Source organism: Manacus vitellinus, unplaced genomic scaffold (assembly GCF_001715985.3).
Source record: "Manacus vitellinus isolate BGI_N305 unplaced genomic scaffold, ASM171598v3 scaffold_131_pilon, whole genome shotgun sequence".
In the NCBI taxonomy this organism is placed as follows: Eukaryota; Metazoa; Chordata; class Aves; order Passeriformes; family Pipridae; genus Manacus; species Manacus vitellinus.
Genome location: NW_021938958.1, coordinates 306,770 through 319,811, shown reverse-complemented (window position 1 = coordinate 319,811; position 13,042 = coordinate 306,770). Strand labels below are relative to the sequence as shown.

Genomic DNA, 13,042 nt, shown 5'->3' with positions numbered 1-13,042 from the left:
TTGTGTATAAAAGCTGAACTGAGAACGAGGGTCGTTGGAATCCTGACTTGGGGCGTTAGCCCGCAGGCTCCCGGGGCCCCGAATAAAGCACCCATAAACCGGCACTTTGTTGGTTTGTGTCTTTGTTTACGGGCAACAATGTGATATGGTATTTATTTGTACAGTCATTGTAATATATTCCCTTTCCCCCACTTTGAGTCTGGTGTGTTTTGTCTGGAAAAACCCATCTCACATTAGGTTGAGATGTGGGAGGGGGAATGGAGCCAGGGAATTGGATTTTAGGGCTATCTCAAACCATGACACCATGAAAGCATTGGAGATGTTTCATTAAAGTCTGTTTCTTTGCAAATGAGAGAAAGATAAAAGATACATAAATACATCATGGCATAGAAGTTTCAGGTTTTCTTTTTCTAGAAAGATAAGCCCCACAGGAGATCTTTATGTCTTTCAGTAGTATTACCCCTTGATTCAATGTCACTGGGTATCCATCATAAATACTGTAATATGATTTATATTACTTTACCTCCATATACAGTGTCAACTACATTTAACAGACTGCTCAGCTGGTGTAACTCAAGCTGAGTGCAAATCAATTTATATTAAAATTATTTTCAACAGGTCCGTTCCTTTGGGAAATTCAATTTTACTTTTACATGGTAAGAGGCTGGTCCAATAAGGCCAAACACCTTCAAAACAGTTGGTGGTTTCCTGATAGGTTTATTTCTGCATGCCTGCACTGTGGAGTTGATAGGACACATCACAGAGCAGATGACACTACTCTCCATTCTGATTGCTTATGCACGTTTCTGTAGATGAGTCACCAAGTGGGACCCCCGCAGTCTTAATTCCTAGAATTTCCAGTAGGGAAAAGAGGTTTTAAAAAGTGGAAACACATACTAAAAGCATTCTATTAAACAGGATAATAGAGGGAAATTGAAAGGATCACATATAGACAAACACAGAAAGATGTCTAGCCTTATTAACCTTTTTGGGGGCAGAGGGGCGGGAGCTGTGGAAATGCCGTCTCATATTGGAATCTTTTAAATTTTAAATTAATTACAAAAATAATGCATTCTTTTTGTCACATTGCTTTATTGGCATTAACATTTATTTCTTCTTTAGTCACACATGCTAGACTCCTCAAAGAATAGTGTGTGCAACTGTGAATGTATTTAAAGGAGTATTTCTAGGGAGTAACATAATTGTGTATATTATGAGATAGGTGATGAAGAAGAGAAACCTAAGTCAAAAAAGCAGTGGGTGCAAGAAAAGTGTGATTCATAAAACAATATAGGAAAATAATAAAATACGGTTCAGTTAAATGAAATTAAGCACCAAAAAATGCAGGAAATTTCAATCTGGTAAGCCATCAGATTAAAATCTTTCTTGATTCCATATCAAGAATCTGTTACTTATCATCAAGTTTGTGGATAAAATTAACTTGGAGGGAGTGGACAATATGCCAAAGGGTGGGGCTGCCATTCAGAGGATCTGGAAAGGCTTGAGAAATGGGCTGGTGAGAATCACATGAAGTTCAGCAAAGGCAAATGCAACCTGGTCCACAGTAACCCTATGCAACTGGGCAGGCTGGAGGCTGACTGACTAAAATAGGGTCCTGTAGACAAGTGAAGCAGGAGTCAGCAGGAAAGTAGCTGCCTCATGGGCTTTAACTATTAGTAAAAGTGAGATTTTTTCCCTCTGTTTGACACTTGGGAGATACACCTGAAGTGCAGTGTCCTGTCTGGCACTCCTTAGGACAGTAAAGAGATTGATGTATAGGTGGGATCCAGCCGAGGCCACTGGGCCAGTGGGGGATGGAGCATGTGAAACAAGAAGAGGCCAACACAACAGAGTCTCTTTAGGTTGAAAAGGTTAAAGGGAGACCTTTCTGCTATCTTGATGGGAGCAGGCTACAAAGAAGGTAGAGCAAAGCTCTTCTCTGATGTACACAGATGAGAAGGAAATTTCAGTAACAGATGAGGAATTTTAAATCCTTTAAGTGATTGGAGTGGTCAAGTACTAGAATGGGCTATCCACAAACGTTGTGGAAGCTACATCTTTGGAGGTTTTAAGAGATGACTAATTGAATCCTTGAGCAACCTTCTCTAGTTGACCTTGCTTTGAGCAAGGGATTGGACTGGATGAACTACAGAGGTCTCTTTCAAACCCAATTATTCCGTAATTCTGTGAAAGGGTTTCTTCTCTTTGCTTTGCATTTTCTTTGATAGAATGTTCTGATCTTTCAACTGTGCCTGTAATTTCAGAATAGAATAAACGTGATTGGCTACATCTTTTCTTTCTGCTTAAGACACTCCAGGAACGTTGCCCAAATAAGTAGAATGACCCATATCAGCAGGGGTCCAGGCAAATGGCTTGACTGCTGGCTCTGCCTGATCCTGAGGTTAAGCTAACTGAACAAAATGTGGAAAACTACTGTACAAAACATAAGAAATGGCTGGATATTACAAATAAGAATGTGGGAGTCTGACAGAAACAAGAGCTAGAGCTGTGAAAGATGGCTGGATTTCACAGTTCATTAAGAGGGGGATTTTTTTGATAAATGGTCAGGATTCACAGCTAATAGAAAGGATGCTGCGGACTTTTGGGGACCAAGGTCTTGTAAGGTCAATATCATATCAGTAATACTATATAAATCCAAGGTCAGGTAACAATATCAGAAATATCAAATTTAGGTCTGGATGTAGCAAAGCTGTGACCACTGGATAAAAAATAATTAAAGGTGAATTGTTTATTTGAGAGAGGGGAAGAGGGGAGAAATGGAGGTGCACAGTTGGCAAATATGAGAGTCAAGAAATAGGAGAGTAATAAGGTAAATAATGTTATCAAGGCTGACAAATGGTACCAGTTGAGTAGATCTGGGTTTCATCACAGCTACGTGTGTCAGGACAATAAATCAAATCTGTTTTTCTGATGATACCACAAGAGCCAGATCTTCCATGGTCAATAGAACTACTGTGGGAGAGAGGTACCTCCCACAGGATTATAGAAGTATAGAATTATAGAATGGCCTGGGTTGGAAGGGGCCATAAAGATCATCTAGTTCCACCCTCTGTGCAATGGGCTGGGACAGCTTCCACTAGACCAGGTTGCTCAGAGCCCCATCCAACCTGGCCTTGAACACTTCCAGGGATGAAGAAGCCACAGCTTCTCTGGACAACCTGTGCCAAGGCCTCACCACCCTCACAGGGAAGCATTTCTTCCTAATATCTAATCTAAACCTACTCTCTGTCAGTTTGAAGCCATTTTGTCCTATCTGTCACTCCAGGCCCTTGTGAGTAGTCTCTCTCCATCTTTCTTGTCTCTTTCTTCAGGTACTGGAAGGCTGAAATTAGGTCACCCTGAAGCCTTCTCTTCTCCAGGATGAACAATCCCAATTCCCTCAGCTTTTCCTTATAGCAGAGGTACTCCAAGCCTACAATCATCTTGGTGGCTTCCTCTGGACTCGCTCCAACAGGTCAGTATTTTTCCTGTGCTGGGGACTGCAGAGCTGGAGGCAGTACTGCAGGTGGGGTCTCACCAGAGAGGAGCAGGAGGGTCAGAATCTCCCCTTACCTGCTGCCCACACTGCTTTTGATGCAGACCAGGACACAGTGCTTTCTGGGCTGCCAGTGCGCATGGCCGAAGTGTGTCCAGCCCCTCATCCATCAGCACCCCAAAGTTCTTCTCAGCAAGTCTGCTCGATCTGTTCATCCTCTAGCCTGAATTGATACCCAGGTTTGCCCCGACACAGACCTTTTATAACCTCATGAGATTCTCATGGGCCCATTTTTCAAGCTTGTCCATATCCCTCTGGATGGCCTCAACCTCCAGGTGTGTCACCTGCACCACTCAGCTTCCTGTCATCTGAAAATTTGGTGAGGGTGCAGTCAATCCCTTCATCTATGTTATTAATGAAGATATTAATTGACAATGACCCTCTGAACCATTGACAATGAACCATTGACAATGACCCTCTGGATGTGACCGTCCTAATCCACCTAACAGTCCACTCATCAAATCCATCTCTCTCCAATTTAGAGAGAAGGATGTTGTGAGGGACCGTGTCAAAGGCTCTACGGAAGTGCAGATAAATGACATCTGTAGCGTTTCCCTTGTCCACTGTTGGAGTCACCCCATCACAGAAGGCCACTGGGTTGTTCAGGCAGGACTAGTCCTTGGTGAAACTGTGCTGGCTGTCCCTGCCCTCCATGTGCCTCAGCAGAGCTTCTAGGAGGGTCTCTTCCATGATCTTCCCTGGCACAGGGGTGAGGCCAACAGGGCAGTAGTTCCCAGGGTCCTTCTTTCTACCCTTTTTAAAAATGGGTGCAATGTTTCCCTTTTTTCCAATCACCTGTGACTTCACTTTACTGCCAGGACTTTTCAAATATCATGGAGAGTGTCTTGGAAACTACATCAGCCAATTCCCTCAGGATTCCAGGACGCAACTCAACAGGTCGCCTATAGAATTATGTACATTCAGGTTTCTCGGATGGTTATGAACCTCATCCTATCTTACAGTGGGAAGCACTTTTTCCCCTAAGTTCTATCGTGCTGTCCATCCACTCGAGAGGTGTGGAAAGAGAGGATGCCATTTAAGACTAAGGTAAAAAAGTTGTTATCTCAGCCTTCTCATCTGTTGTTACCAGTTTTTCAGCATCCTTTTTTGGGGGGTAACACCTTCTTTGACCTTCCTTTTCTGGCCGACATACCCATAGAAGCCCTTTCTGTTATTCTTTGTGTCCATTGCCAGGTTCAGCTCCAACTAACCCTTGGTCTTCCTCACCCCATCCCTCCACAACTGAACTTCATGTCTGGACTCTACCCAGGTGTCATGGTTTGAGATAGTCCCAAAATCCAATCCCCTAGCTCCATTCCCCCTCCCACATCTCAACCTAATGTGAGATGGGTTTTTCCAGACAAAACACACCAGACTCAAAGTGGGGGAAAGGGAATATATTACAATGACTGTACAAATAAATACCATATCACATTATACACATGATCACAACTATCTCTACCATGACATATGTATTTACAGCGGATCAGATCTCTTCTCCCCTCCAAATAAAAGTCCAGGAGGGAAAGAAGGACAGATCCCTTCCAGTCCTTAAGCAGCAGCATCTTCTGAGGCAGCAGTCTGTCTGTCTTCTCCACATGCAGCAGCTGATAGCTGGCTTTCTGCCAGCACTCACGAGGGAGGTATTCAAGCTCCCTCGGCCCCCTTGACGCAGGCAAAGGGGTCTTCCGTGGGCTTCGTAACCCCAGATAAGGTCGTTTCACCACGTCATATCACGAAGACACAGGGGGGGTCTTCATGACGGTCTGGTATCTCTTGCAGGGCCTCTGTGCCCTGTCTCTCAGGCTGCCACCGTGGCAGCAGTGCAAGGGTGGGGAGCCAAGGTCAACTCCCCCCGCATTCCATCTGGCCGTCCCGGTCCAGCTCCGGGATGTCTTTTGAGCTTCTTAACTCCTCTCTCTCTCCGGTGCTGCATGTCTAAAACTCTTCTCCTTAATAGGAGTCCATCTCTCTCTTTCCTCAGAGGGATCTCAAAGGAGTTTTGGGGGGCTGGTACAGTCTTACCCCCAGAACTCTGTCTCTCAGGCTGCTGGTTCTCTTTTTCCCGGCTCTCCTTCCAGGAGTCCTTTCTCTGGTGCTGCATGTTGCTTCTGCTGCTCCTGCAGTTCAGGTCTTATCTCTGGCTCTCTGCCACCGTTTCTCTGGTCAGTGCCGGCTGCTGCTCTGTGTCCATGGAGGAAACATCTCCCGGCTTGCTACAAAACATTTAGTCCAGCCTAGCACTGTTCCAGGTCTTTGCAGTCCCCCCCCCAGCCAGGGGCTGGGAGGGTCCAGAGGGCCCAAGGGGCTCAGAACCCCTTCCTCGTGGCTCTACAACATGGCCACCTCTCCAACAACAACCAAACTACAACTCATCTCTTCCAGTGAGCTTGTGGAATGTTGACATTTTTGCAGGAGTGCCCATTGGACAGAACTTCAAAACTTCCAGGGGTTTCCACCCCTTGGGGTCTACCACTTTCCTTAGCCTCTGGGGGAAAACAAGATCCAAACCACGACACCAGGTTACCTGTCCTAGTTTCCACTGCCTTTGCATTTGCTTCTTTGCCCTCAGTTTGACAAGCAGTTCTCTAAGAGAGGAACACCCAACAGAGATAGATTGAGATTCTAGTATTACCATGCCTACTTTTATTTCAGGGCCAACAGCACTAGCAACTACTCACCACTTCCTCACATATATCTGCTATGCTCTTATCCCTTTCTGCTTAATCAAGCATGTGTAGTGTGAATGGCATATGTCCTAGGTCTCCACTGAGTCTGACATAGTTTCCTTGTTACTTAAGTTGCTCCTAACACATGCACATACAAATGTGTCTGCACACACACACACACACTCACACACATACACACAGAGTTTAAATAATTAAAAAGGCAGCTGTTTTGATTTAAAAGGATTTATTTCTGGTTTACAGGAAAATAAAAGATCTTGGTGGTCCTATCTTTGTATTTACATTATCTTACAACAGTGACCCCAGATCTAGAAACATAATTAGCTGCCCAGGGTGTTATTTGGGCAAGAACATGACATAGAATAACTATCTCTAAATCTCTAAGTATGGGATTAATAGACTTTGGCAGGGCCCACTTCTTTTTAATGATTACAAAGGAAGCCTGGATGTAGATATGTAGATAATTAGCTTCTAGGTGTCTAAACCAGGTGGGATTAAGCTGTCTTTTCATTGCACGATTTTGGGGGAGCTGCATCACTTGATTTGTATTTCTCCATGTTAAATCTCTGGAATATGAGCCTGTTCATTCAGCTCAAGGCATTCACAGTACAGGTGTCTACAGGTCACTGTAGGATGACGTGTCTCAAAATGGAAATAAGCGCTTCTAGGGCATGGCTCTTCTGCTTAAGATTTAGTCTTTTCAGATGAGTCTTACCCTCACGGCCTAGAATCACAGACATGCCGGATCTTGCAAAACGTGGAGAATGGAATTTACAGTAATGTATCCTCTTCAGAAGAGGCTGTGGGTTCATGCCCTCTGGCTGGGAAGAAAGGGTGATAGTACCTTGGACAGGATAAGAAAGCAATGATTCAACGATTAAAAAAAAAAAATCAACCTGTCCTCCACTCCCTTTATGACTGAAACTATCATCATCATCATGGCTAGGCTTCGCGAACGAAGATTTGGGAAGGTTCTATCCACATTTGTTACAGGCATGCTGGTGGCTTATGAGGCCAATACCTGACAGACATATCCGATTGCACCAATACGTGACAGACATATCCGATTGCAATGACTGAAACTATAAAACAAAGCTAACAGAATACAGATTTGTGGGGTCAATATGATGATGAGTATTTGCAATGCTCAGCTGTTTCAAGACAGCTGTCTAGACTAAAGTTATCTGAAGATATATTAACTTTGAAGATCTGTGGATGATTTAATTTGCCCAAGAACACTCGTGACAAAGGAAATGTGACTGCTTTACAACAGATCTCGGTCACAGGTGCTGCTAGAAACTGACTGTGTAGTTGTCTTTTGAAGCGAGGCGTTTACACTATCACTTTGTCTCTACTCTGGCCAGAGTGTGAGCTAAATTGTGTTGTCAACAAAAACATGAGCATTTGTGATGGATGTTTTCCCTCAGAGAGAATAGTATATGATTGAGAAGCTTGTCCTAATTCCACCAGTTGGAAGAGTTCTCCAGTATTATTCCCGCAAATTCTGCATTCTGAATTACCCCACTTATCTCATTTCAGGGTCCAGAGCACTGTACACATACTACAAAAGCCTCACTGTAGTAGACTACTACAGAGACATGCTAGCCCAGCGAGACACAGGATAATAATTGTGCAGGATAAATATGGCTGACTCCATCACACAGAGGTCTAGCTCTATGCCAGGATCCTTGTGTTGGTCCGGAGTACAGAGGTGTTATTGTGATATTTAAACATGAAAACACACACTTGGGCTCATAGGAATATACAGAACCGAATTCATCACATTTTTAGAATGTCACAAAGAAGATTGGAAGTGTTCACACTCAGTTATTTTCATCTTTTGAATTTAACTTTGTGCAAATGCTTACATTGTACCTATATAAGTACAGTCAGAAGAAACATCTCTCAATCTAGGCAAGAGAAATATATGCTAACTGAGAATAATTATCGAAGTTTAAACACCCACCAGATTGCTCCGGTGATTCCTGCTGTCACTAGAATAGCCAGTCCATGTAATTTTGTGATTCCCATGTTGTTAGTGTTGAAAAAAACAGATTGCAAACTCTGGATTGAGAGTAAAATGAAAACAAATAGGCAGAAAATACTTTAGTTATTAAAACTCTTTTTTGAGTGGCAAGTCTGGACTTAAAACAGAGAAAAAATAGTTTTTCTAGAAAGAAAGTTTTACATTGAGGTATTTATAAGAGGTATTAGGTACTTACAATAGATATTCCACACACTGAACTCTCATTTTAAAATGGTGGTACACTGAACCACTTTAAATTGTACAAACACATAATTCTCATTTCAGATTTTCTCTGAATCAGGGTTTAATTTTTCCTAGCCAGTGCCCTCTCTGCTCTATGTTTTTGTTCCAGTCTTTAATTCTTCCTTTCTTCCTGTCTAGTTCTCCTTTTTGACCCAGATTTTCTGGACTTTCTACTGTGTCTCTTACCTGTGCAGTTCTCTTTCTTTCTAAGCTGGAGGTCACAATGCTTTTCTTTAGGTCAGCCACTCTTCTCCATCGATTCTGGGGCTGTTCACAACTGTTGTTCAGCCACATCTTGTGGGAGGCGTGTCTAAAGGCACAAAGGATGTGCCGAAGTAAGAGAGCCCAAGAGAGCATGCCCCAACGTTAGTAAATTGGTTGGTTAAGAAAGTTACATGGTATGTAGGGATAAAAGGAGCGCGAATTTTGAAATAAAGCCTCTTTGTTCGTACCACCTATGAGGAGCAGATTTATTCCTTGTTACGCAAGGACCCTGCCGTTACACATGGCGACCCGAATTTGGGACTCTTTTAGCTTATATTAAGCCAGATATTTATCCTGAATCAGGAAATCAGCCAGTAGCTCCGATATCGTCTTGATTTTTCGGAGACGGGAGCTTTTACCACAAAAAACTTTGACGTCAGTAAGCCCGTTGTCTCGGTGGCAATTGAGAAACGGAAAGTTAGTTTAGCGAGCTCCAAAATATTAGGAAAAGTGCACGATAGGAGAGAAGAAAGAAGAAGAAACCGAGAAGTCAAGCAGCAACCAGACAGGGCGGAGAGGGTCCACGCAACATCAAAAGTGGTGAGTTCAGCTGGAAGGCACCCCGCACGCCTAGGACTGCTCCCTGAGCGATAGCATGTCTGCAGCTCGGAGATCCGAGCCGCGGAGCACCTTAAGATCGCCAGGGAAAGCCTGTTGGTCCCTGTGCGTCAGCCATCTGGTAAAAGTGGCTTGCCGTTGCCGAGAGCTGCGGTCGGACCATGTGCGAGAAGCAGCTTTGCCACTGCCGCCTCTTAACATCCCCAGCCACCGCCGGGCCCCCGCGGAGCCCCGTTTCAGTTTCTGCTCAGCAGAAACTGCCGGGGCTCTCCGCCTACTTGCCGCCTCCGACCAGCTCCGCACCGAGCTTAAAAGCGCCGCTGCGATCCCACCGCCCTTCCCCCCGCACGTGCCGCAGTCTACAACCGCGAGGGAAACGGCCGAGCCACGCCGTTTAACGGAGCACGGCGCCGCCTTAACACCGCCCCCTGCCTCTGCCGAACCCGCGCTGCGCTCAAAGCCGCGTGGAAAAGCAGAACAGCGCCCAACCCCCGCACCGCCCCGCGATCTGCCGGGCTGCCCGCGCACCGCGGATGCCCCCGCGCAGAGCCGCCGCTGCAGCCCGCCCCGAGGAACCCAGCCACCCCGCCCGCCAACGTTCATCGCTGAGCCAGCACCTGCCGAACCTGCCCCCGCGTTCGAGGGTGCCGCCCGCCACAGCTGCCCTCAGCCGTGCGCAGAGCCGCCCACGCCGCTGGAGCAGCGCCGCGCCCCCCCACGCGCAGCCGAAACAGACCCGGACCCCCGCAGGCACGTCGAAAGAAAAAAAAAAAACCACAGAGAAAAGACTGCCAGATAAGCCAAAACTGCTACACAAAGAACCCCGAACACTTATGCTCCCAGCCGCTCGGAGATACGGTAAACACAAGACACCCTGTTTCCATAGAAACCTCATGAAACATTGAAACGAAACACAGACACAGGCAATCACCAGCCTTTGCAACACAAAATCAGTCACTCCGTGATAAGTTCTACCCTGCACAAAGTACACAGGGAAGAACGAAACAACCCACCCCCCACCCCCCGCACACACTGCTGATAGCAATACAACACAACATAGTAATACAAATTCACGAGACATACAGGGGAGGGACGGGAGACAGGAGACACGAGTCGCTGGGAAGGAACAGAGATTGCCATGCAAGCTCCTGGCCCACGAGACCAGAGTAGGCGATTCTGTTACAGCGATGAGGTGTATTCGTCCCCCTTCGCTGCAATGAACAGCAACCACATGGCCCACCATGGCAGTAGCCATCCTGCCACCAAAACGTCCCAAGCCCCGACCTTTCTGTTCCGCCCGGGCGCAGCCCCGCCCCACCCACACACGCAAAGGGGAAAACAACCCCACCCCCTACCCACCGCCCACTACTGCCCCGACACAGGGAACCGGTTTCACCGAGGTAACCGGGGAGGGGGAGGAATGGGAGGAATGGGGGGAGGGGGAGAAGGAGGGGGGGAAGGAACCAGAGGTGGTTCCAATGAATGGGAACAAAAAGGTACATGGGGTTGAGGTCAGCTGACATGTGGGAGCAATGTCTAGACAAGGCACTTCGCATGGAAAGTCTGAATAGTAATCAGGCATGCCCAAACGATAAGGCAAGTGTCACAGCACATCAGTTAAGCGGGGATACAAATTATAACTCGTTAGATATACAATCAAAACACCATAGAGAAATATGTGACGTAGTAACAAGGCAAGTCATAAAAGCTATGGAAAACACTCTCACTAGAAACCAAAATAATTACCTGTCTCCATTAAAGGGTTACAAAGTTATACTGAGTCAAATTTAAGATGTGTAGACCAGCTGCGGTCTGCTTTAAACAAGCAAATTGAATACAATGAAGTCAGAGAGATGCTGTACAAGCACTTGGCTTTTGAAAAGGAAAATGCAAGCTGGGAAAGAGCTTTGCAGAGCCCTCCTGCAGAGGAAAACTGTAACTTTATTGAGCTGATACAACCCTACCAAAGAGCTAGCTCTGAGAAGCAGTTACCTGCCTCTTTAGCTGCAGTTTTAGAGGTCCAGATAAGAGTACAGGAAGAAGTCAGACACACAGGAAGTTGTGTTGGTTGTGGAGACGCAGATCACTCTCAGGAAAATTGTCCTTGGAAACCCCTAGAAGCAACATTCCATGAGCACCCTAACACCAGAAAATGGACTGAGTTGTACCAAGGGTGCCATAAGCAAGGCAAAGGACATGCTGCGAGCATCATATTGCTTGTAGGAGCCTTGCTTGCTGTAATCCTTTGTAGTACCACTTTTCATGTGCAAAAGAGGAAACTACTTCAGGCAAGCCACAATATACCAATAACCAGTCCCCAAAATAACCGTGTACTCTGTACCCCAAAGAAAGGTGACAGGTGGAAAACACTGCAAATGTCAACAGCAGAACACGCAGTCAAAAAACATGCAGAAGCCTTGCAGATTAAACTGCCTATACCTATAAGGCTTCCAGCAAATTGGCCACTAGTGGTAATTGGGTCAAAAAATTATTCCTTTACCATCCTCCTTACCCTGAAGGTGCCCAGAAACTTTTCTTTCCCATCATGGTTTTAAAAGATGCACAATTTATGCAAAGCCACTGTTGGGCTGCCCTTCCTCAGGGGATGCAAAATACATCGATAAAGTATCAAACAGCCATAATATATCGTTATGCAGAAGACACATTAATAACCACGGCCACAAGAAATGAACCGCTGTTTGTTCCTGCTGCTTTAACCAAAACCGCCCAAAATGCAGATCTTCAAGTTGTTTCAGGAAAAATCCAGCAACCACAACTCTGGACTTGCCCTAGACAAGAAAACACAGCAAAAAAGTTCTACACAGCTGACACAGCTCGAGGTAAAAAACATTTATATTTACACGAGTTGCAGAAGCCTCAGAGAGCTGCCAATTGCTTAAAACATGTTTTAACCATAACCACAGGGGACCTATACCCTCTCTTTGTGTTGCTAAAGGGGAACTCCAACTTAAAGTCTGACAAATCGCTAGCTACAGAGGCAAACCAAGTGTTAGAAAATTATACCAAGGTGATAAAAAGCAAACAGAACAGGAGAGATTCTGAAAGGCAAATCTGCCTAGTTCTTGTTTCCAGCAGGTGTGAAACATTGCAGTTTTGTTTCAGTGGGATCAAACTGAGAGAAGCCCGCTGTTGGTTCTAGAACAGTTCTTTCTGTCATACCACACCACCTAAAATCTGTGTAAACTGCTAATGAGATGTTTGCAAGCTTGTCATTTAAGGCAGAGCACGACTGCGAGAACTGGACGGAAGAGATCGTGCCTTTACCAACATTCCAACTTCGAAGGACAGTTTAAATAGGATGACAGCTGAGGACGCAGATCCCAAGCTGCCTCGGCAAGTTTTGTAGTAATATTTTAATCCATCTCCCTAAGCACATATTGTGAGCAGACATCAATTTTCCTTAAGAACCTTCACACATGCATCTAGGAAAACACAAAATACTGCAATAGATTAAATAAATCCTGCCACTGAACAGCAGGAAAACTGCAGGCCATGAACCAAGCTTCTGTATGGGTTTTTGAACTGACTGCCATTCATATTGCCTTGGGAAAATTTCTGAACAATCCTATAATGTTATGACTGTGTTTATTTTGCTATAAGGTTAATATCCCATCTTGAAAGTTAATTTCCTTGAGATATTGTTAACCCTTACCTGTTGTTTGAAATGCATTTTGTTTGGTTCCTATG

General features: G+C 45.2%; 1 protein-coding gene across 1 annotated transcript in view; it reads right to left on the bottom strand.

The window, feature by feature from the left end:
• Window positions 1–8,274, bottom strand: part of LOC108638851 (histo-blood group ABO system transferase 1-like) — a 23,977-nt gene extending 15,703 nt beyond the window's left edge. Inside the window, 4 exon segments of the mRNA XM_029957978.1 lie at window positions 304–340; window positions 6,660–6,661; window positions 7,019–7,087; window positions 8,210–8,274. Of these exon segments, the coding sequence (XP_029813838.1) occupies window positions 304–340; window positions 6,660–6,661; window positions 7,019–7,087; window positions 8,210–8,274 (173 nt within the window).
• Between the last annotated feature and the right edge of the window lie 4,768 nt (window positions 8,275–13,042).